General features: G+C 38.5%; 1 protein-coding gene and 1 long non-coding RNA gene across 10 annotated transcripts in view; one reads left to right on the top strand and one right to left on the bottom strand.

Annotated features, from left to right (window-relative positions):
- Nucleotides 1–27,390, top strand: part of NTNG1 (netrin G1) — a 153,470-nt gene that overhangs the window by 86,535 nt on the left and 39,545 nt on the right. For 4 of the 7 annotated variants that reach the window (XM_066192335.1, XM_066192333.1, XM_066192336.1 and 1 more), the window contains exons 4-5: nucleotides 7,230–7,402; nucleotides 17,247–17,273. In XM_066192335.1, coding sequence (XP_066048432.1) covers nucleotides 7,230–7,402; nucleotides 17,247–17,273 — 200 coding nt within the window. Of the gene's footprint in view, nucleotides 1–7,229; nucleotides 7,403–17,246; nucleotides 17,274–27,065; nucleotides 27,132–27,390 lie in introns of all 7 variants that reach the window. The other 3 variants (XM_066192339.1, XM_066192337.1, XM_066192334.1) reach the window with 1 other exon arrangement.
- LOC136294529 (uncharacterized) overlaps nucleotides 19,878–27,390 on the bottom strand; it is a 33,125-nt gene continuing 25,612 nt past the window's right edge. For all 3 annotated transcript variants that reach the window (XR_010722439.1, XR_010722438.1, XR_010722440.1), the window contains one exon: nucleotides 19,878–19,904. This is a non-coding gene — a long non-coding RNA (uncharacterized lncRNA). The remainder of the gene's footprint in view (nucleotides 19,905–27,390) is intronic.

Genomic DNA, 27,390 nt, shown 5'->3' with positions numbered 1-27,390 from the left:
AAATTCAGGGAAAAGGACAGGGAGAAAAACTGGTGACCAAATGCATTTCCAGAAATAAACAAGTGAAAAAAAGGACTCGCATTTCATTACTATCACTACAGTGGCTACATTTAACCATCAGACCACAGGGGTCTTATTCCTAATGTCCAGAAGAAGATGCCATGCCCTCTTTGCATTTAGATTCCATACAGCAATGTGGAGCCGAGATATTACGACTCAAAACAAATATGAATAGAAAACAGAAGTTACTTTTTTTGTTTCATTGTGAGCCAGAACATTTGCTCAGCAGACCTACTTGCAGCCAGCAATCCATGCCATTTTCTGATTGTCAACTGTCCTTAGGTGTTTTTGACCCTTTTAGGTCAGAACTTCAGATGGGCAGTCCTAACAGTGAGCACTTGTAGCCAAGATTGCAGTAATTATCTTGTTACCTCTTTGATGAAAGTGTGTCTGCTGCATCCCCATGGAAATCAATTGGCCACCAGTCATTTTATTTCTTCACAGCAGTATCCTTTATGCTTGTTTTTATCTCCACAAAATCTATTAAGCTTAGAAAACTAAGATAAGGATCGGCACACTTTGGGGTTTTGACACGACATGGAAAAATCTTACAATATAATGAATAATAATATTCATCAGACATGATGTTTCTGAGACTGTAAGCCTCAATGAAAATGTGCTCACTTGTCAGAGAAAATTAAAGAATAACCAGATTTACCAAAGTAATGTCTACCTTGTACACTCAACAGTGCAAGAGTTTCGTAACTTACCTGTACATATAGTTTCTCAAGTTATGATGGATTTGTCTCATAAAGAATAAAAAAAATTATTTTTAAACTTGAAAAATAATGATTTACTTGCAAAGATTTCATGATAAAAGGTGCTTATATTTTGACTTTTGCTTTCTCAACTCACATCTCATCTTCCTTCCTGGCTATCACTTTAAATGTATTTGTAATGTGGAATTTTCCTTTTTGTCTACATTACATTAGCAAGCTAAATCTCACTGGGGAAGCTGCTCAAGGTCATTAGTAAGCTTGAGAGGCATAATGTAGATGACAGCCTTAACACGTTTGATGTCATGATAAACACGGCCAAGTCCTTTAGGACAACTGTAACAAGGTTCTGGAAGTAGTTGCTAGCACTGGGGAGCTGACTAAGGCTCCTAACATTGCCAACAGTATTTTCAAATGCCTAATTAAAACTGTGTGGGGATGGTATTTTACGTTGTGTGGGCAGTAATGTGAAGAGCAAACACGCCAAATCCTCTGCAAGTTCAGGCTTTGCTTACCTGGGAGCAGGGAGCTGGCTCGTGGCGTGCAAAAGTGAAGAGTCTGTGCAGAAGGCTTCCAAGTTGGTTTCAAGTTAATTCTCTAAACTTTGGCGATGACCTAGAATGATTCAAAGATGTATCTGAGTGAGGAACATATGGCTAGTCGTTAAAAATGTATCAAAGAGCTCCTCTTGTCTTTCTTTCTTTCTCATGAATGATCTCCAGAACATCAAGGATCCCCTCACGTGCCCCCCAGTCTGTTGGTTGGCACTCCCCTGCGAGAGCGTCAGCACGCTATTAGCAATTACCTTGGTGATATTTACAGCATTTTAATGTCACTTGCCTGTATGTAAATAGAGTCTGTGAGGAGCACGGCGCACCCAGGGCTCCCACCACAACAGCACTGCTCCGTCAGTGCGCTCCTGTGCCTTATGTAACTGCCAAAAATATCATTTCAATTGCTTTATGACAAAATAATGAGTCTGTCAGAGATGAGTGGTCAGAAAAACAAATTTGTTCTCCCACACAATTAGGGTTTATAGCATTGGACAGCAATATCAATCTCCAGTGATTCAAAATTGGATTTGCACGTTGAGGGAAATGTGTTCTTGCATGTGCTGTAACCAGGCTGCTTAGCAAGGGGAGTCTGCGCAGGTTGAACTGGGAAGATGGATATCCACTGTGCTGCAGAACCATCAGGGTGGAAGTTTCCAAATGCAGACAGTACTGTGGGGCCATGGCGTTCACTTCCACAAGCTCAGCACTGACAGAGCTGTCCCTGCAGAAGCAATAATAAAAAAAAGTCTGCAAAAACTGTCACCAGATAAAAATGGCAGACAGCTTTTCCCTTCAGGTAGAAAGCCATTTCAAGGCCTACATCTCTCCATGCGTGACCTAATTGTCCATGGAGTTGTTGGTATTTATAATCATGGACTTCAGTCATTCTCTGTAAAGTCATACAAGCATTAGACCTCAGCAGTGCCATTTACAGTGAGCATGTACTGTATCTCAGAACTGCACTTTGCCCTTAACATTTGCTGTGTCCTTACATGAGATTTTGCCCTTAGCTGTCTGCCAGTGCAGTGCAGAGGCTGCAGCACAGATCCTCTTGTGTTCGCCAGACCTTAACCTGTGCTCTCAAACCTGCTGTGCTGATTACAGCTACCTCTGTCAGCCCTTCTCTGCACAGGCAAACCCACTTGGTGTGCCAGCAGCTGCTCCCACCCACTGCTACCCAGTAATTGCCTTTCTGGGTGTGTGTACATCATGCCCTGTACAGGACTTGCACTTTCTTCTTTGGATTTCAAGAAACTAGATGGGCATGGAATACTGTCATATGGAACTCGGTACATTGGAGGTGAAATCAGTCGTTTAGGTTTTCAGACCTTCTCCCTTCTTATACAAGCAGACAAAGCAACCACATTCTGCCAACGGAAGCATCAACACAGGCCATGGGATTGTTGTGTTGAATGTGCTTTGTATGTAATTAAAGCTTTTTTAGTATTTCAGATTGACAGCAGTAACAGCTAGGAACAGCCTTCAAAGCAAGTATTTAATGAAATAACAAATGGTACCTAGGATTTTCAGCAATAATTTATCACCATGAATATTCATATAACAAAATATTTCCTTACTTCTGGAGTAGAAAAGAAAGGTAATCTTCCATAAGAAAGAGATGAATTTGGGTATCCTCCACAGGAAGCTGATTGCACATCTTGAGTGGTCTGCTGGGAGCCCAAGCCAGCTCCGAGATCAGTGGTGCTCAGCTGATTGACAGCTGAAATTCCTAAGGTCCAGACTGTGCTGCTTTGTTTTCACACCACTGACAATCCAGTGCATCTCATCAAAAGAGTGGTTCTCTTATGGTCTGTCAGGGTGCTACTTTCATCTAAATAGCCTTCTTTCTGTAACTCTAAATATTTCTGTTTTCCTTACTGCCTATCCTGCAAATAGAAGGAGCTTTTTATTGTACCCTAGTCATCTCTCAGCCCCGCTATGCTCATTTCCCTCTTTCAGTCATCCAGAGATGTCTGTCCATCAAACACCACACGCATTTCTCTTTGCAGAAGTCTCTGAGACTGTGCATATGGACACTCTGATGAGGTCCCTGGGACAGACTGCCCAATTCCTAGTGCAACCTTTTTAAAAAACCAAAAGCACATGAAATATTATTTCCCTGTTTCTCTTACCACATACACCACAGATTTTGATACTGGCTTGGTTTTCCCCAGCCATGGTACCCTCCAGTTTGTTTTCTACAGATGCCTTTTGTTCTCTTTCAGTTTTAGCACTGCCTGCATTTTATCCACATTCACTATTCATCTGAGTCCTTGATTTGCAGTGGAAATCATGATCTATCTCTTCAAGATCTGTCAAGTGCCTTCAACAAAAGAAAATGGTGCAAAAGGAGAATCAGAGCCTCTGGTTCAGGCTTCCGAATGTCTTGTTTTACGTATGATTCCACTCTTTTACTCCTTATATGTAGTTGCTGACACTAACAAGACTGTCGGTTCAGTCGCTTCAGATTTTATTAATCTCCAGATTTTTTCATACTTGTATAACACTAATAATCATGAGCCAAAGCCAACTTTTCTGCTGCCTATACACTAAGAAGGCAAAGTTTTTACCACACATTGTCTGATCTTTTGTGGTTTGAGTTTAGGGAGGGGTTTAAACATTTCTTTTTGTGCCTAGTATAACTTAGTCAAATATTATATATTAAGTCAAATTTGACATTTTTAATACAAATGTATTTTTAACCTTAATTTTAGCTGGTCTTGTAGTAAAACATAGTGAATACATTTGTTCTTTGCTTTCTTCTCCTTAAAAAGTGTACACAGCTAAGTTTGAAGTATTCTGAGGATTCTTTAGAAATTCACCATTGTTGGCTTTTTTTTGCTCAGTTATTTACATTAGATTTGAACTATCCTCTGCCTACAAAAGTTTTAGATGAGTCCTTTATTTTTTTCCAGTGATCAAACTTATTGTTTCTCTTATTCTTCTTAAATCATACTCCTAGAAGGCTACACTACTCTCTTCTCGCTCCACATTGCTCTTTTTTTTTTTTTTTTTTTTTTCTTGGTTGGTTAGGTTGGGTTTTTTTTTTTCTTGGATTTTTTTTTTTTGTTTTGGTGGGAGGCATGCTTTGGGGTTTGGTTTGGGGGAGTTTTTTTCAGCTTTTTTATTATTACTTGGAATTGTCTTTTAAGATGGGATGCAGCATTCTGGGTAATTCTGCTGGAACAGCTTTCAAAAATACATATAAAGCATATAAATAAGTTTATTTGCGTAAAGGCATTGATTGAATGAATCTTCAATTATTCTACTTGTTTAGGAGAAGAAGAGCCATTTAGCAATTCTTCCATTTAGGAAGCTAAGTGGCAAAACTCTCCCTACTTTGTCTATTTTGTGTGTGTTTAGTCTGAATGCCCATATGGGGGCTGTTGGTTTTAAATCTGAGTTAACAGAGTTTTAAAATTTGACAGGAGGTTACCAGCTACTTCTACAAGAAAATGCATTTTGCTGGTTTTGTACCTGTATCTGGTACAAACACAGCCCTCCAGGTGTCTCATTCTGTCTGACCGGCGGGGCTTGGTGGCTGCAGTGACACAAGATGCCTTGTGCAGGACCCTGAAGCACTTCCTCTGTAGCAGCCTTGCCCTAAGAAGTTAAAAAAACAGGCACCAGAGCAGGCAGCAGAGCTGTGATGCCCGTGCTCTCTTGCCTGGGAAATCAGGAAAAGGAGGAGGAAGCCTGTAAAGAGGGGGGGGCACAGAGGGATTAGGGAAAGTGGGCAGTAAAAGGAAATTGTGAGGCTATATGGGAGTTATTTGTGTTTGCATGTGTACATCCATACATATAAATACATGCAGATGTTTTGTATATATATGTGAAGAGGCGTGGCACAGGCTGGATAGAAGCAGAGGAGGATGGAGAAGGCCAGAGTCCATCCAAGACTTTTACCCATGCAAGCAGCACTAAGGAAGGGTCAGTCTCTCTTCAGGAACACATGACAAGCTCAGCACCTACGAAGCGCAAAGAGATTTTGCATAAGGTTTTGTGACACAAGAATTCTTTATTTTCAGGTGCTTGTTAAAATAGCTGTGCATATTTACTCCAATTAGCAGATGGGCATTCCTTTATCTTCCCCGACCTCAGTTCCCATACAAGTCTGCAGCATGCTTTCAGAGCACTGGGTACTACAGCTTTTCCTCAGAATCAACCACTTTTTTCCTCTTGCCTAGATCAGTTTGCTGCCTCTGACACTGATGGGTCCCTGCAGTAAAACAGAAGTCTCCTCCTGAAAGAAATCCAGTCCTTTCCTCTCTCTAATTTGTTCTAGTTACTCGACAGCCTCTCCTGCTTTTCTCCTCTATTTTTTGGTCTTGTTCTTACTGTATATCTCTCCTGTTTGATGTCTTCCATTTTCATATTCCTGTGGACAGTAAAACAACCCATGGCTTTTCTTAATAGCAGTACCCTTCACCAAAATGTTCAGCGTCTAGTGAGCAGATAGATGTCATCCACTTATGCCCAGACAGGCATCTTTCATTCTGCTATGGCTACTCACTGAAAATTCACAATTGGTTTAGTGTTCAAGCACACATGTTTTGTAAATTGTGTAAAAATTACTCTCTTTTCTCTTGTCCAGCATATTGAATATATTTTTGTAATTTCAATTTTAAAGGTGTTGAACCTGTTTCTCTTTAGAATGAGCATTGCACAAATAACAGCAGTTTCATCTGCCTCATTTCTAGCACAGAGGAGAATGCTCCACCATCTACTGTATTACATATTCTTGTGGATTTCCTCCAGCAGCCACTTATGACAACTGCAAGCTTGTTTTACCCTGGGGATATATATGTATGTGGCCAATTGCTTCAGGTCATATTCCTTCCAAATGGAAGTCAGCTTGACAGCTGTTAATTTGCACTTGGCCATTCTACGTGTTGTTTCGCTCTAATTATTGGTCACTGTATGGAACAGGTGACAAATGCCCACATGAGAACTCTGTAAATTATTAGATGTATGGTCATTAGGAAAACAAACAGGAAAGGTCGTTAAGTACTGGTTTTCTCTCCAGCCCCAAACAGAAATAGATTTTAGCTGGATTTGACATCTCTTGGAAAAGGATGGAAAGAGGTGAAAATACCTTACTGTTAAAAAAAAAAAAAAAAAAAAAAAAAAAAAGTGAAAATACCTTACAAACTACCCATTCTGTAAGTGTCCTAGTTTCAGGAAAAGGGGGGAATTTAAGGAAAATACGATTGTTTTAAGACCAGATGCAGAATCTGGTTTATCTAATGATTTTGCCACAAGGCTTGATTAGGTTTCTTTCCCAAGTAAAATTAAATGTGTCCACCAAAATATTTTGTCTGACCTTCAGCTACTACAGCTATGTTGAATTAAAGCAGGAAAATAAATTTCCTTTCTGAACAAGACAGTACTTGCTGAACAAGAATGGCAAGACACCACTGTCGTGAGCTTTCCTTCTATTTAAGTGTGGCATTGCAGAGGATATTTAAATGAAGTCTCTTTTCTCAGGCTGCCGGGGCCTAATCTGGACCTTAATTTGGGTCAGATGCTGGACATAAGCAGAGGATTTGTTTTATTCCTCGGAACAGTAACTCCTGAGTTTTTGCAAGATTATAGACCTGTCTGTAGCAAAAATTGTGAATCATTTTGTTGTTCTTAGTGGAGCTGCATTAGTAAAAATGAGAAGAGATTCAGCATCTTGGAGTCTTGGTGGCATTTCTGCCTTTAGACCTGTGTGAGCTGAAGATCCTGCCACTTGCTCTTTGCAATGATGTCATGCTTTCATGGTAGAACAATACTACAGGCAAAACAGAGATTTCGAGCTGTTGCCATAGGACATGCTTTTCTAAAACTTGAGCTTAAACTCACCTCACCTCTAAATAATATCCCACTTTGTTTTATTTTTGCCTTTTAAAATTAGGTGTAAGTGCAACCTTCATGCTACTGGCTGTAAAGAAGAAAACAAAAGACTACTTTGTGAATGTGAACATAACACAACGGGCCCAGACTGTGGAAAATGCAAGAAGAATTATCAGGGCCGACCATGGAGCCCTGGTTCTTATCTGCCTATACCTAAGGGCACTGCTAATATCTGTAAGTAGTTTTGGATAATAAGGATATTTCATTATTACAATTCTGCCCCATATCATGACTCTGAAGGAAGATTAATGTTTGCAAAGGTTTGTCATTTCTTTCTGACTCAGCATGAATAATGGGACAAGGTGTCAATTTGTAAGTGCTAATTGTAAATATACATTATCTGTGCTCTCACATGGTTGTAAATAACTTCCAGGAGAACCACGTGTTTATATCCATCGACACATCCCCAGACACTGGATAAAAAGGGCTAAGGAATGAAAAAATTAGGACTCTTCACATAAAAAACCCACACAGATGAGTGAAAACAGTGGGAATAACTGCAGTACTGCTCCAGCCACAGTGACCTCAGCTCTCCATTCACACATCCTTTTTGTCTTGAGATTGGCAACACTCTCAGCTCAACCTGTGAAATCCTTGCTCATATCTTGTCCATTTAAAAAAAAAAAAAAAAAAAAAAAACTCAGGCCAAATTTTTCATATTGCTAGCTAAAGACCTAAAGGTTGGGAAACATTTCCCTGATGTTGACCTGCAGTCCAGATTCAGATGCACTCTTGTAGATCAAGTGTTGAAGAAAGAAAGTGAGGGCAAAAGTTGAGGCTTTACATCTGCCTGTTTCCAGCTAACAGCCACTCCACACCACTTGTGTCCTATTCCAGCACACTTCCATGTTATCCAAAGGAAGAAGTTACTGACAGGTCTATTCCCTGGTCCAGGACAGGATTGAGTCAAAATAAAACATGGTGGTGAAAGGGAGGGCACAAAGGCAAGTCTGACCATCAGTTCTCCCTTTTGTGTGTATATGAAATATGCAGTGATTCAGAATCCTCCTTAACTGACTAATAGACTTAAATTCCTTTGAAGAAAGGACTGAAAATGAGGATAAACTTTTTTGACAGAAGTTACTAGCTTCTTTTAAGAAAAGAGTCCACAGTTTTGTCCTGATTGAAAGCAAAACATTCGTTTTAAAATATTAGATATAACAATTTAGTGAAAAAGTTCTTTGAGAGAAACAGAGCTATGTATGCAGCTGAATGAAAAGTTTAAAACCAGGAGCAGTGTGCAATGCTCAGAATGTTATCTAAGACTTCAAAGCAGCAGCTGTGAAGAATCAAAACTCAGAAATGAAGATCATAGGAAGCAGGACCTTATCAAGTAAAATGTGAGAGTAATAGACCAAGTAACAAACCATGAAGTGTGGGGGCATGAAATTATGATAAAATTCTTACTGAGCAGAAAAAAATGAACTTCCAAAAAGCAGGGAAAAACATTTTGTAAGAGTATTCACTTTCTTTCGCCTGTTACAAAAAGTGAGTGTGGCTCACGTAACTAATACTTTAAAGCTGTGTTTGGGAAATATGGTGAGATTTTCCAGGTTGATTTTAGCTAAATTCAGCTCGCTGTGTCATTTACCTCATTCACAGTCAGCTGAGCACACACCAGACGGAACAGTGGAATTAGCACCTACTGAAAGAGTGTCTGAAGCTTGTTAAATCAACTTCCTGTTAAAACAACATCAATGAATTTCAGCAAATATACAATTTCACCAAAAACCAAAGCGTTTTGTAAATAATAGGCAGTCATTTCTGGGGTTGATGATGATAGCATCATGAAAACATAACCTTATTTAGCTGATGAATACTCCACTTACCCTCAAATCCTGACTTCAGCAGTGATCAGCAGCAGCAATTTATAGCAAACAGGAAGAAGCATGAAGGATTTCTTCTTCATCTTCTCAGTTACCATGAAATAAACTGGCTTTCTGAGCTGGGCTGCAGGGGCTGCTTCCTGCTGAACAGAGAGACACCCAGCTGACATAAGCTCAACCTCCGTGGTACCTTATGGCAATGCATTTCAAATTTTACTGAGACAGTGAGTGAAAGGTATTTTATTTTGCTTACCTTAAATGTTTTCCTATGGTTTAGCCAGGACCTTCTTAGATAAGGAAGGAACAAAGAAATAAGGCACCTCTGTTTACATCTCTTACACTGTTTATCATTACATAGACTTGACCTTATCCACTCCTTCACTCTTTTTTTAAATGACAAATGCGGACCTCTTTCATCTTATCCTAAAACCATGCCACATCTCTGGTGCTTTCTTGCTCTCTTCTGGTTCTGTGATGTCATTTTTCTCTTTGGTGAGGCTAAAACTACACATGATATTCTAGACGTGCCAGCAGCATGACTCTTTCATGATTACATAAAAATGTGTCTTTTTTATTTTGTTACTCTCTGGATCTGTCCTTGAGTCCTTTTTTAAGACTGTACCACAGTTAAAACATTTCTTCTGGCCTCAAGGCTGACTTAAATGACAGGTTATATGCTAGAATAGTTAGTTCAGAAACATCATATTTGAGTTCCTTTAAAATACTTCTTGGGGCAACATTTCCTTATGGCAATCCTTGTTCAATACCATTTACTTCAGATGCTAACAGACTTTGAGACAATTCTTCAGCATGTGAGAGTCTCTCTTTCTTTGTTGTGAACATCAGTGAAAACAATTAATTTAGTATTCAATGTTAAATTAACTATTAATTAGTCATAGTGTTAATAATACCTCAGTTGCTTATCTTCCCAGTGATCTCTCTGGGCCTCCTGCTTCTAGAGTGATTGTTTTAACAAAAAAGAATTACTAACTTTTGTGTCCATAGGAAGTCGATTCTCCAGATACTGTGGTTTATATTTAAACTGGCAGATTTTTTGCTTTTTTTTCCCCCGTATCTTTCTCCATTGGGAGGACTTATACTTTTGAAGGGTATCTTTCCAAAATCATCTACATTCTGTTGTTTTCAATTCGACACTGAGGTTTGTAATTTTTTTTTCTTTACAAGAGAGTTCATTTTTATAAGTTAAAAAAAAAGACGAGTTATATATGATTATTCTGAGCCTCTCATACACTTGTCTCCAGCCGCTTCCATGCTGTTTGCATGCATATCTTTTTAGATGTTCTTTTCACTTTTCTTTCATCTAACTTCCTCACTTTCATTTCCTCGCTCTCTCAAAGTTAAATATTACTGCACTGGATTTTTTTTTAATCCTTTTCCTTCTCAACAAGCATGTTGAGTTTCAGTCCAGAAGTGGTTCTCTGATAACTACTTCTTGAATTGTGTCCTATGCACTGCTTCAGAACTAAATCAGCTTCTCTTCTTGTGGGTTGTCTGATTCCTTGCTACAAGCAGCAATTATTTATGGTATGTAAATCTTCATTTCTTTTGTCACTTCCTGATTCAGGCTGCATGTGTTGGAGCATATGAAGTTATGTATTACTGTGTAAACTCTCTGCACAGCCAGTGTAATTTCACTTATCTTGTTGCCTTTATGTCACCATCTCCATTGTGTGGTCAGCAATGCAGCCCTGGTGTTATAATCTCCCTAGCCAGGTGTGGATTCTGAAATAGGTCGTGGAACACGTTGAGAAATAATTTCCCTTCAAATATTACTTCAGTTCTCTGGGGGCACTTTGTATAATCCAGTAATAAAGCGTCCCTTTGATACTTCTCCTTCCTCCAATTTTCAAAGACCATCTTTTTCATCTAAGACCAAATTATTTTAAAATTTAAATATATTTGAAGTTTACATGAACATGCTTAAATAAGATACAGTTAAAAATAGTTGTATTAATCAAACACTCTGATTTTTTTTCTTCTTTTCACAAAACAAAGAGTCTTTCTTGAGATTGTCTGAATTTGTGAAATTTGTTCAGATTCAACAAGAAGCTTAACGTCTATTTCCAAATCTTTCCCAGCTGAAACTTCTGTTATTTCCATTGCTCTGTTTCTGCCATTTTTGTGGCCAATAAGACTTCATCGTACCTTTTCAAGCTACAGCTTGTGAAACACAAGACCATTCCAGATTATTCTGTAGTCATAATGGAAACCTTGATACAAAGCTGTTTTCTTTATCCATTTATTTATCATTTTAAGTCATCCTGAGTTTTTCAGAAGAATGCAAAATATTTTTCCATGCTTTACCTGTGAAAGACAGCAAGTACTCTGTTGTTTACTGGCACTAACATTATTTCTCCATTTGTCTCCACACAGCATTTATTTTATATTTCCACTCTATCTTATTGACTATTTTGTGATTACACTCATTCCCTTGTGCTGCCACATTCTGTAGATAGTTTTCTCTGCAATATGTTTTGACACACAAAGTGAACTTATTGAATTTCTCTCTACTTGGTATTACAGGATAGCTTTTCTCCTCAGCAGCTGCGTGTGTCTGACAGCACCAGCCCTTTTCTTCTTCCCATTGTTTCGATCATTTTTGGCACTTATGTTCTTTACTCCATCAGACAGAGCTGTCTCAGACTGCACTGAGCTGCCATGGATCAAAGCCTGCTCGCTTTGTGTCAGTCCCTTCACCACCAATAATCTGTATCAAAAGTACCCAACACCCAGCAAAACCCCCTCCCAGCTGTTTCATGACTTTCCTAACTCATAGTTCAACATGAAACAAAGGACTGACCAGGACATGGGAAACGCTGGTGGCTCTTCTCAGTCAAGAGTCAGGCAGACAGTCTCAGTTTACTGAATTTCCCCTGCGGTGGGTCCCCCTCCCATGGTACAGCCTCTGTCTCAGCAGCACAGCCTTAAACCTCCCTGAAAGGGAAAAGACTTACAAGGCAGCACAGCTGCCACAGAAACGGGTTCTGGCAAAACTTATGGCACCTGCAGAAGTGCACTGCTGTCACCCTTATTGATGTTCAGTTTTCCCCATAAATATTTGCTGACAAAAAGGCATCTTGAAGGACCAGCATAAACGAAGTTGTCAAAGAAGTTGTGCTCTCTGGTCAGGAATCCAAGTAACAAGGATCCCTCTAACTGAAAGGATCATACATCCCGCTTTCCAGTCAAAGCAGACTCATAAACTAGACAGTGTCCCATTTTCTAAGGGCCTATTCTCCCAAGTAACTGGAAGTTTTCAGCCTTCCTCATGACTCGATTTGAAGGAATGGGACACTTATGTTGAAGTTCTAAAATATTGCTCCTTGATGCTTTTGGCAGTGTATTTCAAAGAGAAAAAGAAAGATATCAATCAATAAGTTACAAAACAGCAAAGCTTCACATTGCCACTATTTTATACTACATAATTAATCTTAGCCCAAGAAGATTACAGAAGGTATAAAGCCACAGGAACATGTCACACAAAAGGCTGGGAAACGTAGTGTGAGGGCAGTGTGTCAAGAGCATTCAGGCAAACAGGAGTGTCAGGAAAAATTGCAAAAACCTGCGAGTGATAAACTCAATTTCCTTCATCTGGGTATCCAGTGCAATAGCCAGCGAAACATTGCAGGTACAGACCTAAAAACAATGCACTATAAATAACATGCTGGGTTTTTTTAAATGGGGCTTGAAAAATTATCCTTCAGCACTCTACCCTCTTGTATGACCCTGCTGAGCTGGTTGTTTGTGCTGGCTGTGGTGACATCTGTTGCTGGGAAATGAATTGTTTCCATACGTCACTGGTTTCAAACAACTCTATTTTTGCCATATACAGTGAAGAGGTGAAATGAAAGAGACTTCTGGTCCTTAAGCAGCAGCAGCATGGGAAGGCAAAGTGTCTGTTTTAAGATATTCAAAGTGCCAAAAATGGTCCGAGTTTCAGGCTTTTCAAAGTTTCTAATATTCTACCAATAAGTTATGATTACTTGTAAAAAAGAATTCTTTGATCTCACGGGGTGTTTCCTAGACAGAGTTTTCAATACTGGTTTAGACTCACTAAAACATAACACAAAAAATTCCAAATTTTAAAAGATATTACCCAATAAAACAAAAACTATTTTCTCTGTCCCATTTATTTCTGGTGATATCGCTTGGGAAAGCAGAGGAGAGGGATAACAAACTTCATCAAAGCAGTTCCTTTTCTATGAATTCAATCTTTACAGAGAAACAACTGCAGAATTAACAGTAGCAGGAGTTCTGGGGCTCTTGCAATGAAACGGATGAAATTTCCAAAGAATTTTCTTTCACTGTGTGTAATCCTTTGTCAGAATACAGGTTTAACAATACATGAAAAGTTTACTCCTATGATCATAATGATCATTCCCTGTGAGGGATTACAAGACACCAGTATCATTGAGCTTCTCAGGGCTTTAAATTGCTAGAGAATTCAGAAGTTCTGAAATTGATGCTGAGCATCTGATACTGCAATCATGCCTCAATGGAAGATCTGCAAAGGGAAGAAAGACTCACTGCAGGGAGTGCTGTCATGCTGCAGGGCAGATATTCTAGCAAAAGATCAGATAAGGCATTAACATCCTGCTCTGAATCTGCAATGACAAGCTCTATATTTTGTTCCTGTTTAAGAGCCCTGCCAGAAGCACATGTGGGCACTGACAGTGGAGGTGCTAAAAGGGTCTGCAGGGTATGACCTGCCCTGAGACTGGAAGCAGCAGTGTGGTCCTTCTCACCGACAGCTTGATCCATTTCCTTTGTGTTAAGGATTTCACACTGACACAAGCTAGAGACAGAATCAAAAACTTGCTTTCTTCGCTAGCATTATGATTTGCTTTTTTCTTCATCTCAATAGCCAGCTCCATGGTAGCTAAGAGCTAAAACAACTCATTTCTGGAAGCAGGGGAAATGAGAAAATTACAGGGCAGATGCAGAAGATCGCATGAAAGGAAAACACCAGATTTTTTTTCCTCACAAGTAATGCATATATATTTAGATGCACTTACAGCGAACATGTAATATACCAAGCCATCACCCTCAAGTCAAGTCAAAAATAATAAATAGTATTAGTGACCTTCTCCTGCAATGTTTGCCATTTCAGGGGCAGTACCAACCTCTGAGCTTTTTTGCATGCTTTACTTGATGTCCCCTCACTATAAATCTATTACCATTAATAACCCTCCCAGTGATTTCAACTGGAAGATAAATTTAGGCTGAACATTGCTTTGGTTTATCAACTGAATAGATGTAAATTCAATCCCTTTTTGTACCTTGCTCAATAGAATTGTCCATCAAAGGAGGTAATGGGCCTGATCCTTCATCTCTCTAACCTGTCCCCATCACTTTACTGCTGCAAAGTTTTGGTACAAAGCTGACTGGAAACAACCCATGCCATGGAACAGACCAGGTTCAAGCCAAGGGCCAGCAGTGGTGGAGTGACCCCGAAGCCTGCTGTTGTCCCCAGCAGTGGTGGAGTAACCCCACAGCCTGTTGTTGTCCCCAGCAGTGGTGGAGTAACCCCACAGCCTGTTGTTGTCCCCAGCAGTGGAGGGACAACCCCGCAGCCTGCTGTTGTCCCCAGCAGTGGTGGGGTGACTTGCAGCCTGTCCCCAGCAGTGGTGGGACAACCCCACAGCTTGTTGTTGTCCCCAGCAGTGGTGGGGTGACTTGCAGCCTGTCCCCAGCAGTGGTGGGACAACCCCACAGCCTGTTGTTGTCCCCAGCAGTGGTGACACAGGTGCACTCAAGCCCTCGCCTGCCTCCACACTGACAGAGAGGGAGAGCAGAATCACACCTCCTGTGCCTCATTACCTAAGGACTTGTACCAAATACAGCTCAGCTAAATTCAAGAGCTAGCCTCAATATGTAACTCCAGATCTCACACAAACACTCCTTCTAAGAATAATTTCCCCATCATATGTGCGCTTTTCACACAGTGTTAATAGATCCTGCTTCATGGCCCTACATAACCAGCTCCTTTCCAGACAAACTCAGAAGTGTCATTCTCACTCTCTTTAGTAAGAAGGGCATAAAGTAGTGCACTATCAAGGCCATTCACCTCACACAGGGATACCTGGTAGTACAAAAACCAGTCTGGTTATAGAAAACCATACCAACTAAGAAAGTCTGTACAGAAATAGCAAAACAGCTTTTGAAATAGAACCTGAAGATATCTTTGCAAGGTTAATACAGGGCCCCCAGGCTAGCAGGCATCTTGTGTTCATTATTCTCTGCCCAGGAAGCATTTATCACTGTGAATTCATTGAACATTTTGAAGAACGATAATATGAGGTGAGCAGACTTGCAGGAAAACCTCTTCCTTTGCTACAATCTGTTTAGGAAAGAAAGGAAAGGATATTTGTGTGTGTGTGTGTAGGAGACAGAGAGGTTTGAGGCGGGGGAGTATACCCAGAGGAAATACAAATACCATTTCACAGTGCAAGTGTGAGTGCGAGAACACAGGTTTTTTTTTTTTCTTTTATCTAATATTTGTGTAGGTTCCATGTGTGTATAAAGGAAAACTAATCCTGCTAATTTAAACCAGCTACAATGACTTGCAAAAATTTTAAAAAGCTGCAATTGAAACTTCGAGGAAAAATATTTGAAAATTGATTGTCTTTTTGACATTTAAAATAAGGGGATAGACATTCTCTTTAATTATCCTAATTTTAAAAAGCACTTTTGGTTACTGTTAGAACTATGACCGCATTGTTCTATTACATGATATTTGCATTTAGCTTTTGATACCTCACAGTCCTAAAATTTTGGAAAATACACGTTAATCTCAGCAGAAGTAGAAATAATTAAGTTTGCGAACAACACCTGAGTGTGGGGCTGGGTGACCAGCAGGTGCTGTCTGTGGTGCTCTGCCAGGTCACAGCTGCCATAGGATATGAAACCTGAGAGCTGCAATTCTGACATGTGCCCCAGGACTGATGTGGTGAAACATAAAAAAGCTGGGTTTGCCCTCATTCTGCAAATTCGGTTACTTCAGCACTGTCTTAGCCATGCCACAAGCGAGGATTGTTCCCAGATTGACTCTGCAACCTTGCTTACATTGAATATCATTTATTCTCAAGACATTCCTTCAGTTAATTGCAGAGTGAGGTCCATGCCATCTCTTGAGTGAGGGAGAACTTTAAGATAGATGTTGAAAGGAGTGTAGCAGATGTTTAATGGAGAAACAGAGAGATTTCTGCAACAAATTTCATGCCACAAAAGTCAATAAAACTTTAAAATGGAAAACTGTATTTAAGGAAGAAGATGCAAATATGCAGGATTTCAATAGTGTTCTGCAGTTTCTGACTAACCCAAGTGATGAGGCACGGTGCCATTACAAATGGCATTTAATCTTAAGAAAATGGCATTTTAGGAAAGATTTCATATCCATGGTTTTGTGCTACACACAAAGCCTAGGTTTCAGGGCAGACCTGACAAGAAGCTAGTTCTCGGGATATCATTATACAACATGAGATCCCACACTGCTTATCCAGTAAAAGAGTTTAACTCCTTAACAGCCCCACCTCTTATGGTAAATCTCACCTGCCTCTGGAATGGTTTCCTTGCAGTAATTTGGTTTAGGAATTGAAATTAACACAAGAAAAAAAAATAAATCAATGAGAGGCTTAATCAATATGGCCAACCTACTGCATTAGATTGTTTCACTCAATTACGTTTCTTTTACATAGCTTAATTTAGATAACTGTCAGGTAAAAGAGGGAAAAATAGCTATACACAATTAATGCAACAGAAGGTACCAACTGATTTAAGCAGCTGGCCAAAGCAGTTAGCAATGCATCTATCCCTTGGTTAAATTACTCTCCTAGATCTGCATAATACATGCATGACTGATATTTTTATCTAGAGCATTAAACATAATGGCTGGTTAGTTGAAATACAAAACTGTTCTGAACAAATTCATGAAGTTCAGAGAGCTGGTATAGATCCCATCTGTCAATGCATTTTACTGGTCCCTGTAGCCCCATACTGAAAAATCTAAAAGGCTCTGCATTTATAAAGGACTGGGCATGTAATGGCAGACGCTTGAGTTTAACTATGTATTGATAAAGTATTCTGAAAATGTTTTCAAATCTTAGATGTAATAGCTCAGCCAACTACAGCAAACAGCTAACTACACTTCTTTGTGTTTTCTTTCTCTGCAGGTATACCCAGTATTTCCAGTATTGGTAGTAAGTAATAAAACCAGTATTGTTTTGCATTGTCATTCAGCTTCATGGATCTGATTTTCCAACATCCCTTTCTGGTGTAGATAATGTTTCTCTGACATGTCCTGTGGTTCAGGGGCTGTGCATTGGCCTTCCTCTCTGGCATTAACAAGTAACTGTGATTACGTGGTCAGAGACAATGTCACTCCTTACATCTGCATTCAGACCCAGATTTCCTGATCGATTCTTATCAACAGATGAGCACTGAGTCCTGTAAAACTGAGTGTGACACAAAGAATTAAGACACTGTTGCAGAAGAAATATTTGTTGAGCATTTTGAAGAAAAGCGTTTGCTAATAATGGAAGTATAGGACCAATAATTTTCATGTATGAATATTTGTGTGTAAATTCAAAGAGCAAATGGAAAAGTTGATAAATGGAATAGCTTTCATTTCTATGAAGTAGATTAGCAAATGCAGCATATCTTCTGGAATCTGCATTAACTCTAGCAGGCTTTGAACTCGGTTTTATGCCACAAAATAAATAGAATTGTGTTCCTTCACCGAAAAATCCTTTCCTGTATGCAGATAAAGACCAAAATACTACTCCTAAACTATAACAAAACCATAACATCGTTACGTAAAGAGCTACTATATCAATGAAATAGGTGATTACTTAAACAAAGCACGTGAAGAGACCAAGTGCACAGCAGCTGCGCTGTGAGCCTTGACTGATGCTGCAGCTGAGGAGTGCACACCATCATGGCACATTAGTTAATTGCCAGTAAAGCAGGGAGGGAAAAAGGGGATCCTGCTGTGGCTCAAGGAAAGAATATTCCCCACAGCCTCAGCTTTGCAGATACTTTGGGGACAACTTGGATAACACAGGACAATCAGTTATAAAATATCACAGTTGTTAAAAGCAATTTGCTGTGCCCAATATCCAAGTGAAAAGTTTTTAATAATTCGGGTAAAACTCTCTCATGTCTTATGATGCAGGGTCAGGAATATCAATTTATAATCAACTCAGTTTACTTAAGCTCATGAATAGCACTGATTTGTTAAGCTCTAGACAGCAAGTTAAATGCCATCTAAACTATTTCCCTCGCAAGTGTGAGCAGTGTTAGCAGCTGAATGCCGCAGCATCTGCTTTCTGCTTTAAATAGCAAAACAGCATCAATGACAATAATGTGCAAATGAAAGCCTTCAATCTTAATAATGTCATTTGCCTGCTCTAGTGTCTCCTCTGGTATTTGTACGTTTGCAGATTCATAGTGATGTGCTATTTTCAAAACTTTGTGTTTATACATATGTTTCATTACAAAAAAAATTCAACTAAATGAAAGAGAATAAGTTTATGTCACCACTCTCAGAAATACTCCTGCAATTAATAACAGAAATGGGATGATTGGGAAACAGCTCTATGGAGTTTGATTGTGCTGTAGTTTCTTAGTACTGTGTTGCATGGTCTATATGGTTGTGTTTTCACTTCACACCCCATACAGCCTTCGTCACCACATCTACCATTTCTGAGCATCAGCAGATGTTGGCCTTTGAAAACTTAATAGGGAAACTCAAATACCTTTTGAACAATGGTGAGCTGAAAGGATGCATTGTTGACCTCTTTGTATTTTACACTCGGGTGATTAGTACAGTTTATTTATTACAAACAGAGAAAATTATGTTTAACGTTCCATAGAAAATACAAGTTCCTGCAAATCTATGTTTTATCTTTGGTCTGCTGTAAATGTCTTGAGATAATATGTGGTAGAATTCAACATATTTCTTTGCCTACATGAAAAGGGTGAAGTATGAGCATCTCTTCATGAACACAAGTAAATACTGATACTCTGCTTGTTTTTTCCATGTGTTTTTTCTTAAATAGCTCACGGGGGAAATAACTCTACCTCCTTAATGTTCTGAACACCTTTCCTATAACATAGGAATAGCAGAATTTTTGTTAAACAAGGATAAAATCCATTCTCAAAGAGAATTTAACAGAAGTCAACACACAAAACCAAACGAGATTAATTAGTTGTGGCTGCTTTAATGGATTCTGCATGATTTTTGTTTTGTCTATGCTAACACAGTATTTGTTTTCATATCAGCAGTTTTTTTCCCCGTCTGGGGACAGGAAGTTACTCTCAGGAGATACAGTTTGGGTTTCATTTTGCCTGGCAGCAAACACCTACAGGGGGATATTGGCTTTTGTGTGCTCCCAGCTCTTTCTGCTTTATAAGGAGGATGGGGTTGGGGCAGGGGGATTGTTAGAAACACTAAACTTCCAGCATGCAAAGAAGATGCCACCTCAAGCAATGTTCATTTCACACTTTTTTAAGACTGAAATGAAAGCAAGCAAAGAGAAATAAAATATATTCACCTGTGTGCACATATATGTATTCTTCTCTATTTTCTTTTTTTTACCTCAAAGGATTTTGTATTAAAGCAGCTTATCACTAAAATTTGAACACAAAGAAAGAGTGGTCATTAGTAAACATCCTTTCTGATCATCTAGAAGAAAACAAAACTTAACCCAGAGCTTTCCCATTAAGGTCATTTGTACCTGTTGTTGTCTATCAGTTGAATAATAGGTTCTCTGACAATTTCCAGCATTCTTGATCACAATGCTGGCCCTTTCAGCATTTTTCAGCCATGCCTGAAAAAATACTGGTGAAAGTGTTAGCAATTAATGAGTCCCAAAACCACTTCATAATTTTAAGCAATGTGTACATACAGTATGTAAATATTCTGAAAACTACATTATTTTACTTGCTAATACAATGATTGTACAAGTTTACGTAGAACGGTGCATCAAAATATTCATTATTGTGACCAAATACCAACAATTACTAATCTGTACATGTATGCCTTCAAAAAGTTGAGTCTTCTAAACTATTGCTTCTATCTTTTTTTCCTGTAAAGCATAACTCCACTAATTATGCTAAACAGTTTGTTATAAAGGGTATAATTAGATAGAGGCTAGGATAGACATGATGTGCAAATAGCTCTGTGTGGGTGATTATCACCTTAAAGCCTGCTGTTGGCAGATGAGTCAGAGTTTAGAGACAGACCGTGCACTCAAGTGCAAGATGCAATCACAATAATCAAACGGTATTTTCTGCTTTGTTCTCTATGTTTTTGTTCTTCCTTATAGTCAATTTTAAATTAAGAGAACGTTTTTTTATGATAATGAATGCAAGACACAGGAGTAAAAAACAAAAAAAACCAAGAAAAAGACTGAATGGGCACTTTCTTATTTTATTGTTTTCTTAACCTTGAAAAATCTTGTAGGTGTTTTTCTGGAGCTAAAATAGTGTCTGGCTGAGTGTAGCTTTAGTTGTGTTTCACATTTGTCATGAAATTTTAATGTGGCAAACATATATATCTTAAAAAGTGGTGAGAGCAAATACTAGTGCATTTTCTTTTGGTTTTTAATAACAACACCAAGTATTTTGGACCTGATTTTGCCCTCTTGCAGTAACCAAGAAGTTCTCTCATTAAATCTTCAGTAGTGTGATCAAAGCCATTACCATGCCAGGCTCTGGACTAGAGTCTATACCCCACACATGTCAGCAGAGCATAAACATGCATAACTAGGTTGTACATTACTTCTCTATTATTATTTGAGGTCAAGTTTTACAGAAAGCTGTGCTGTTGAGAGACCATTAAGATATTTATCTTCTTAAAACATTACAATATTGTCTTCAGACTGTATCTATTATTTTAGACATATAAGCAAAATGTTCTCATTTCAATTTAATTTTATCCAAATCTGACTTTCCAATAAATAATGGCTTCCAGGCTAGGGCAATCACCTTATCTAGATAACTGATTATAATATCAAGCCAGTATTTGTTTTCCCTCCTTTAATGCTTTGAAGCTTTTGGAATCTTTTGCTTTAAAAATTAGATTTTCCACTATATTAAAACATTTTTGAGCTGAAAGAAGATACAAACAGCCTTTGTGGTATGATGTGCTCATTTGAATACTGGATCTGAGAGAAATTTCCATTCCAAATAATTCCATTACGGGTAGTTTTACCTGGTAGGAGTCACAACGAAACCAGTTTGCTGCTGCAACTAGGGTGTGACCCCTGAAGATGAGGAAGCACAACTGAGCCCAGCACAGAGTAGAAAATGCCTCTTTGCAGTGATTTCCAGGGCAGGGTCAGAAACCACCAATGCAGCCGCAGGGAGCACTGAGAGGTCATTGGGATGGGATTTGCGGGAGCCTTTGTTTCGGTTTTGGTTTTGCCAGATCCACCAATTTTAACAGATAAGAAGAGCTGTGCTCAGCAGTCTCACAGACACAGCCACTGACAGTTTCGATATTCCTCTTTCCAGTTTGCCATAATCATCTTGAGTTTAAATCAGTCTGTCAATCAATCAGTGTTTCAATGCTTTTTTATTTGCTGTAATATAGAAAACTACTAAGTTAATAGCTATTTTTCTTTTAACCATTAATAAATAATAGGATACTCTAGAAAATAAGATATCAACATTGCAATATGTACCATGGTACCCATGCAAAATACATGGCACTTGCAATATAAAAGTTGAGCTCAGTTATTCAAGGAAGTTTGTAGAGAGTAGACATGATCTAAAAAGGTATTTTAAAATCTAATTATCTATAAAGCTTGGGGAGAAATTGCTAGGAAAAAATGTATTTCTGTGTTCCCCTCTCATCTTTGTCTTTCTGTTCCTTAAGACATGTAATCAGTTTATTTCACAGACTAAAGCAAAGAATGAGGTTTTCAAATCAGCATAGTGATGTTTTAAAAAAAACTTGATTTACTGTTCATCAGTTGTGAATTACTGCACAGTAATTCCAGGCAATCAGCCAATTTTAGCATTTTTGTAGGAAAAAGCAGAACCAGTCCAAATAAAAAATAACAACCCCTGCAAACTATCAACAAAGTAATTCTTTTTTTCATGAGACGGTACCTAAATGTTTCATTCCAAATATACTTGAATTGACTGTGCACTTCTACAAACATTTTAGTGGAAATACTTAAAATTGAAGAATTCCCTCAGCCCTCACTATTTTGAGAATCAGCCAACAATTTGTTCAAATCAGTGGTATTTTTTTTCTGATATCTGAAGGTTTCCAGAGATGGATCTTTGGATTATTTTTTAAGCCTCTAAAAAGATCACTTTCTTTTTTACTCTACAAGTGGACACATAAAGGACTAATTACATTTAAATTCTTCCAACAGTTATAAAAGCTGTTATGGCTGAGGAGCTACCATAAAACAACCACATCTTCACATTTATGCAGAATTCTCCTTTTCTTCAAAGGAACAGGTATGAAACTTCCTACATTGCTCCAAGAAAGATTGCCTAATATCAGCCAAGTATTTTTTTTTAATTCATACAATAAAGGGTCGGTAAAAAAAAAAATCAACATTTCTCTCTTTCAGTGATTTAGATTTTGCAGTTTAATGAAAGTGCTAAAAGGCAAATTTTATGAGATTATCGTAACTTCAAAAAGACCAAAGGAGATAGAAATGCTGTAACAATGATATGATGATTGCAAGAAGTGGTGGAATACAATCTGATAAATAAACACACTCGATGACTCCAGCAGCTACTAAATCTGCCAGTGATTTCAGTGAGCATTATTTCTTTAAAACCCTGATTTTTCTGTTCAATATTAGCACCGAAAACTGTCGTAAGTCCACTGTCCTCAGCAGACATCTCTAATTTAGAACAGATATTCCCTGCTGCCTACTCATGGTTTGAAATAGGCAGTGGCAAGGCCAGCTTTCTATGGCTAGAGACATGAAGTTCTACTGAATCATTAAGTTCTACTGATGCAGTTTTAATATTTTTTTTGTTTTAAGTGGAAAGAAAGTTAGAAAACATCTTAATCAGCATAGCTCACTAGGGTTCCTTATTGCTATTAAAAATTAAGTTAATAATGATAGTTGCCAAGACAAGAGCTCCCTGTCTGCCACTAGTGAGCATTATTTAAGGCTTACAGATTTATGAGTGGTGATTTCCAGCAGATGCATTGTTTGTGGGCTGGGCCAGCAGCATCACTTGAAGAGGTGATGAGGCACTGGCGGCTGCAGAGCGCAGGTGCCCGGGCAGAGCAGAGAATTCCTGCGCTCCATCACCTCTGCTCTCATCCCTGAGCAGGGACAGCCCCTCCCACTGGGAACACATTTCAGTTTTACTGCCAGCTCAGTACTTGGTTGGAGTGAGAAACCAACAAAATGCCAATTAATTTCTGCCAAGATCGTGACAGGTTTTTTTCATGCGCAGCTGTCTGGCTGGAATTAGGCTGAAACGACCCATTCATTTCCTTTATTTCCCCAGTTTGAAACCATGATAGAGCCCATGGTGCACTTCCAGTGAATATTTGAGACAGATTCTCTTAGTTTAACATTGAAAGTAATTCTGATACTGTATATCAGGGAGGAAATTAAAAAAAAAGTTTGGGAGGAGAAAAAGAAAATTATCATACATCTAGTAAGTATAATGCAGTAAGTTTTTCCTTACTTCATGAAAGTAATTTTTTTTTTTCCAGTAGTTACTTTCTACATATAATTGGCTTTGGAACAATAGTAACTAAAAATGAAAAAATCTCCAATGCAAATTTAAAACGTCATATCTGATTTTCTGCTCAGTCACACAGCTTGCATACCTTCACTCTTAAAGATGCCTACAGTAGCTTCACTTTTTAAATAATAACACTCAAACATACATTTAGAAACTCTCTTTCACATTTCTTAGCCTTGTTTGCCCAGAAAAACTGTCATGGAATATTTTACAGTAGATTGAAATAGCACATCTTACAGAATACCTACACCAAGACTCATTTGTTATTCTGCTAAATAATGACTCTAATTACAAAATGGAGTTTCCAGACATGGAACTGTTCTGGAAAAGACTGGCTTATCTAGTCAACTTCTCTATAAATAAAGCCCTTAGTGGTAATCACCAAGGACTAGAAATACTTTCACAGGTTGCTGTGAAAGAATAACTAGCTGCTAAATGAATCTTCCCAGTGTCTGTTCAAGGGATGACTCATCTGCTCCAATGTACATGTGGGAATGACAGCCAGCATTCTTGGACTTGGACATCTCACCCACCTTTTCAGATAAAGCATTTAAAGTCATCACCATTAAAAAAAAAACTAAAGATTTGAAGTAAGACCTTTATCAAGAAACCTCTAATCTTGATGGAAATACAGGCCATGAATAAAGGATATGAGAAAAAGATATCCTCTTTACCAAAGATTGAAAAAAAGCCCATAACAGAAACATTAAGTCTCAGGAGCATTAACCACATTACCAAGCAGCAGCTGTTTTCAGTAGGATGTGATCCTCAACAACCTCATCTAACTTTAAAGTTGACCCTGCCATGAGCAAACTGTAGAAATAAATGGCCTCCAGAAGTCACTTCTAATATGGTTATAATTATCAGCAATAACCAGTAATAATCACTAGTAATAATACTTCAATGGTAATCTCCAGGCACTGTAAATATGCTCCTTATTGTTTTGGGTGCCCATTAAAAAACTCAGTTCAGTGTTATCTAATTTAAAGGGTCAGGGAATTTTTAATTATTTTGCAGTAAGTCACAACCTCCATTTTAAGTGTTTGCTAAAACAAGCACAGATCTATAGCATTTATAGGATTTCTAAGAAATACATAATTTTTTTTTCTGCCTTACAAGGAATTATTTTATTGGAGATGATATTACTTACAGAAATCATAACCAGGATAAATTATTTATTAAATATTACTGATTATATCAGTTCAATTATGTAAAGTATCTGATTGACTATATAGGACCTACAGTTTATGAAATGACAAATTCCAGAGGGTTAGTCCTAAAAGCTGTTTGCAAAGTTGTTTGACACTATTAATCTTACATGTGAAATTATACATGTGAAATTTTATAGTAGGTGTACCACACAGTACTCAACAACACAAATAGGATATTGGGAGCTTCAGTCTCCAGAAATGTGACAGTTTTCTGCAACAACTCTGATGCTGCACAATGGCTAAAAGAAAAAAAGGCTCAGGGGACAGCAGGACAACATAGTCCATAAGCAATGGGTTTTCCTTTTTTAACTCCTCATTTTTATGTTATGCCTAATGTCTAGTCACTTTAAAATGTTTAGGTCGAGTCTAAGTGTTCCTAAATCTACCAAAATTTTAACAGGTAATTAACTGTGCAAGTAATTTGTCAGTGAGTGTCTGAGGGGGAGGAAGCTGGTCTCAGGTACGTGGTAGCAGTCTGTCAGTGGAGGGGGTGAAGGTTACCACACCACCTCACTACGTATAGCTTGGAGATACTTTTTTGTCATCCACTCTGACTGGGGCGTCTGCACTTCCTATGTGTGGGAATTGGTGGATCTGAACTGTAGAGGCAGGTTAATGTTAGTCTATATATGGACTGCTTGAGAATTTTCTAAACTGACTCAGTTTTTCTTTCTTCTGTTTTCTTGGTTGAAAGAAAAAAGCACAAAAATGCAGGAATCTGATGTAATTATGTGGTTAAATAACAACTGGACCCATTCAGTTGCAGAAGACTGCCTAACAGCAAATGGCACAGTGCAGGTCCCCATCCTTTCCTTTAATTGTTCTCTGTGAGGGAGGACTTCAGTGACAGACACTACCCAGCCAATTTCTTTTCTCCCTTGACAAATGGGTCAGAAGATACTTTGAGATGTCTTCCTTCCATATCAGATGTTTGAAGCCCCAGTCCTTTTGTCACAGCTTCCCTACAGGTTTTCCACAAAGATGGATGTAACAGTAAAACTCACCATCTAGTTGAAGATATACAGGCCTAACCCCTTGATGCCAACCAGGTTATGACAACTGCAGTCTACTCACTAGGCAGCTGAATTCCTCATACGTAGAGGAGAAGGAATAGCTCTCTCCCTACAGTGAAGACCGATGTGACCCTTAAGAAGAATTCTGTTTGGTTCAGACAAGACACAACCACTGCAGTACTCAGAGAAGATGATAAAAACATGGTCCAAATATGATGTTCAAAATTAGGCACATGGAACTGGAGAAACAAGTTTTCTTTCCTTCCCCACAACCCCATCCCCTTCACTTTCAGCTCCAAGACCCAGCACCATTTTTTTAAGGGTTGTCACTTCTCACTTCCCCAGCCCTATAACGCATTAATCAAAGGAGATGAAGCTCTAAAGAGACACAGCTAATTCTACTGCTCCACACAAAATGCTTCATGCAAGTAACACATTTTGTAGAACTTAGAAGAAATTTAGATATTTAACATCATGACAAAAAAAAATCAAGCTGTAAAATGTATCAGCAGAGGTGACAGGAAATAGATGAAACACACAAAAGTGTGAGAGCCAAAGAAAAGGCCCACTCTACTGGTAAATATATTTCTTCTGATAACAGATATGTAATTCACTCAAAAGGCCCTGAAACAGGATGTTACAGTAAGATATGTGTCTTTGGTAAGAAATCCATATTTGTCTGATACTGTCGTTTTATCTCTGCAGAGCAGATTTAACACAATATGTTCCTGTTTTGTTCCTGGTGTTGGAACCATATATATTGGCCTAGGATATCTTCTCGTCTTGAAAAATTATATTTTAAGCCATAGAAGAGAAATTGTTATGCACAGTATTTTATGTCCATTTGGTGTTTTGGGAATCATCAATTGCTTGTTTTCTTGTTCACTGTGGAGTCATGTTCTGTTCTAGTGCAACTTAGACTAGTCCAGTAATAGCTGTGTGTAATCTCTGTCTTTGTCCATATGCTTGCCTGTTTAGAACAATATCACAGATGTAAATAACAAAACCTGATTTTTCCTGATGCATGCAGATCCTCCAAAGTTTGATAGGATATGGCCGAATATTTCTTCCCTTGAGGTTTCTAAACCAAACCAAGGTAGGATGCTGTAAAATTCCTAGTGATCTAAAGTACTGAAATTGCTCTCAACGAGTCCCACATGGTGGCAAAAGTAGTAACGATGATAATGCAACTCATTTTGCTCTGGTGCTAAGTAATGCTGTCCTCTGAGAAAATAACTATAAAACAAACCTCACCTGGAAAGGGAGTCTTCCAACACAAACTGTGCACATTACTGCAAAGATGGAAATAGTAGGCATACAGACTAAAATTTGTGATATACAGAAAGCCCAAGATA

This window comes from Chamaea fasciata, unplaced genomic scaffold (genome assembly GCF_029207755.1).
Source record: "Chamaea fasciata isolate MVZ Bird 193981 ecotype frontalis unplaced genomic scaffold, bChaFas1.0.hap1 SCAF_10, whole genome shotgun sequence".
NCBI classification, from domain to species: domain Eukaryota; kingdom Metazoa; phylum Chordata; class Aves; order Passeriformes; family Sylviidae; genus Chamaea; species Chamaea fasciata.
This window is presented reverse-complemented; position numbering and strand designations above follow the sequence as displayed.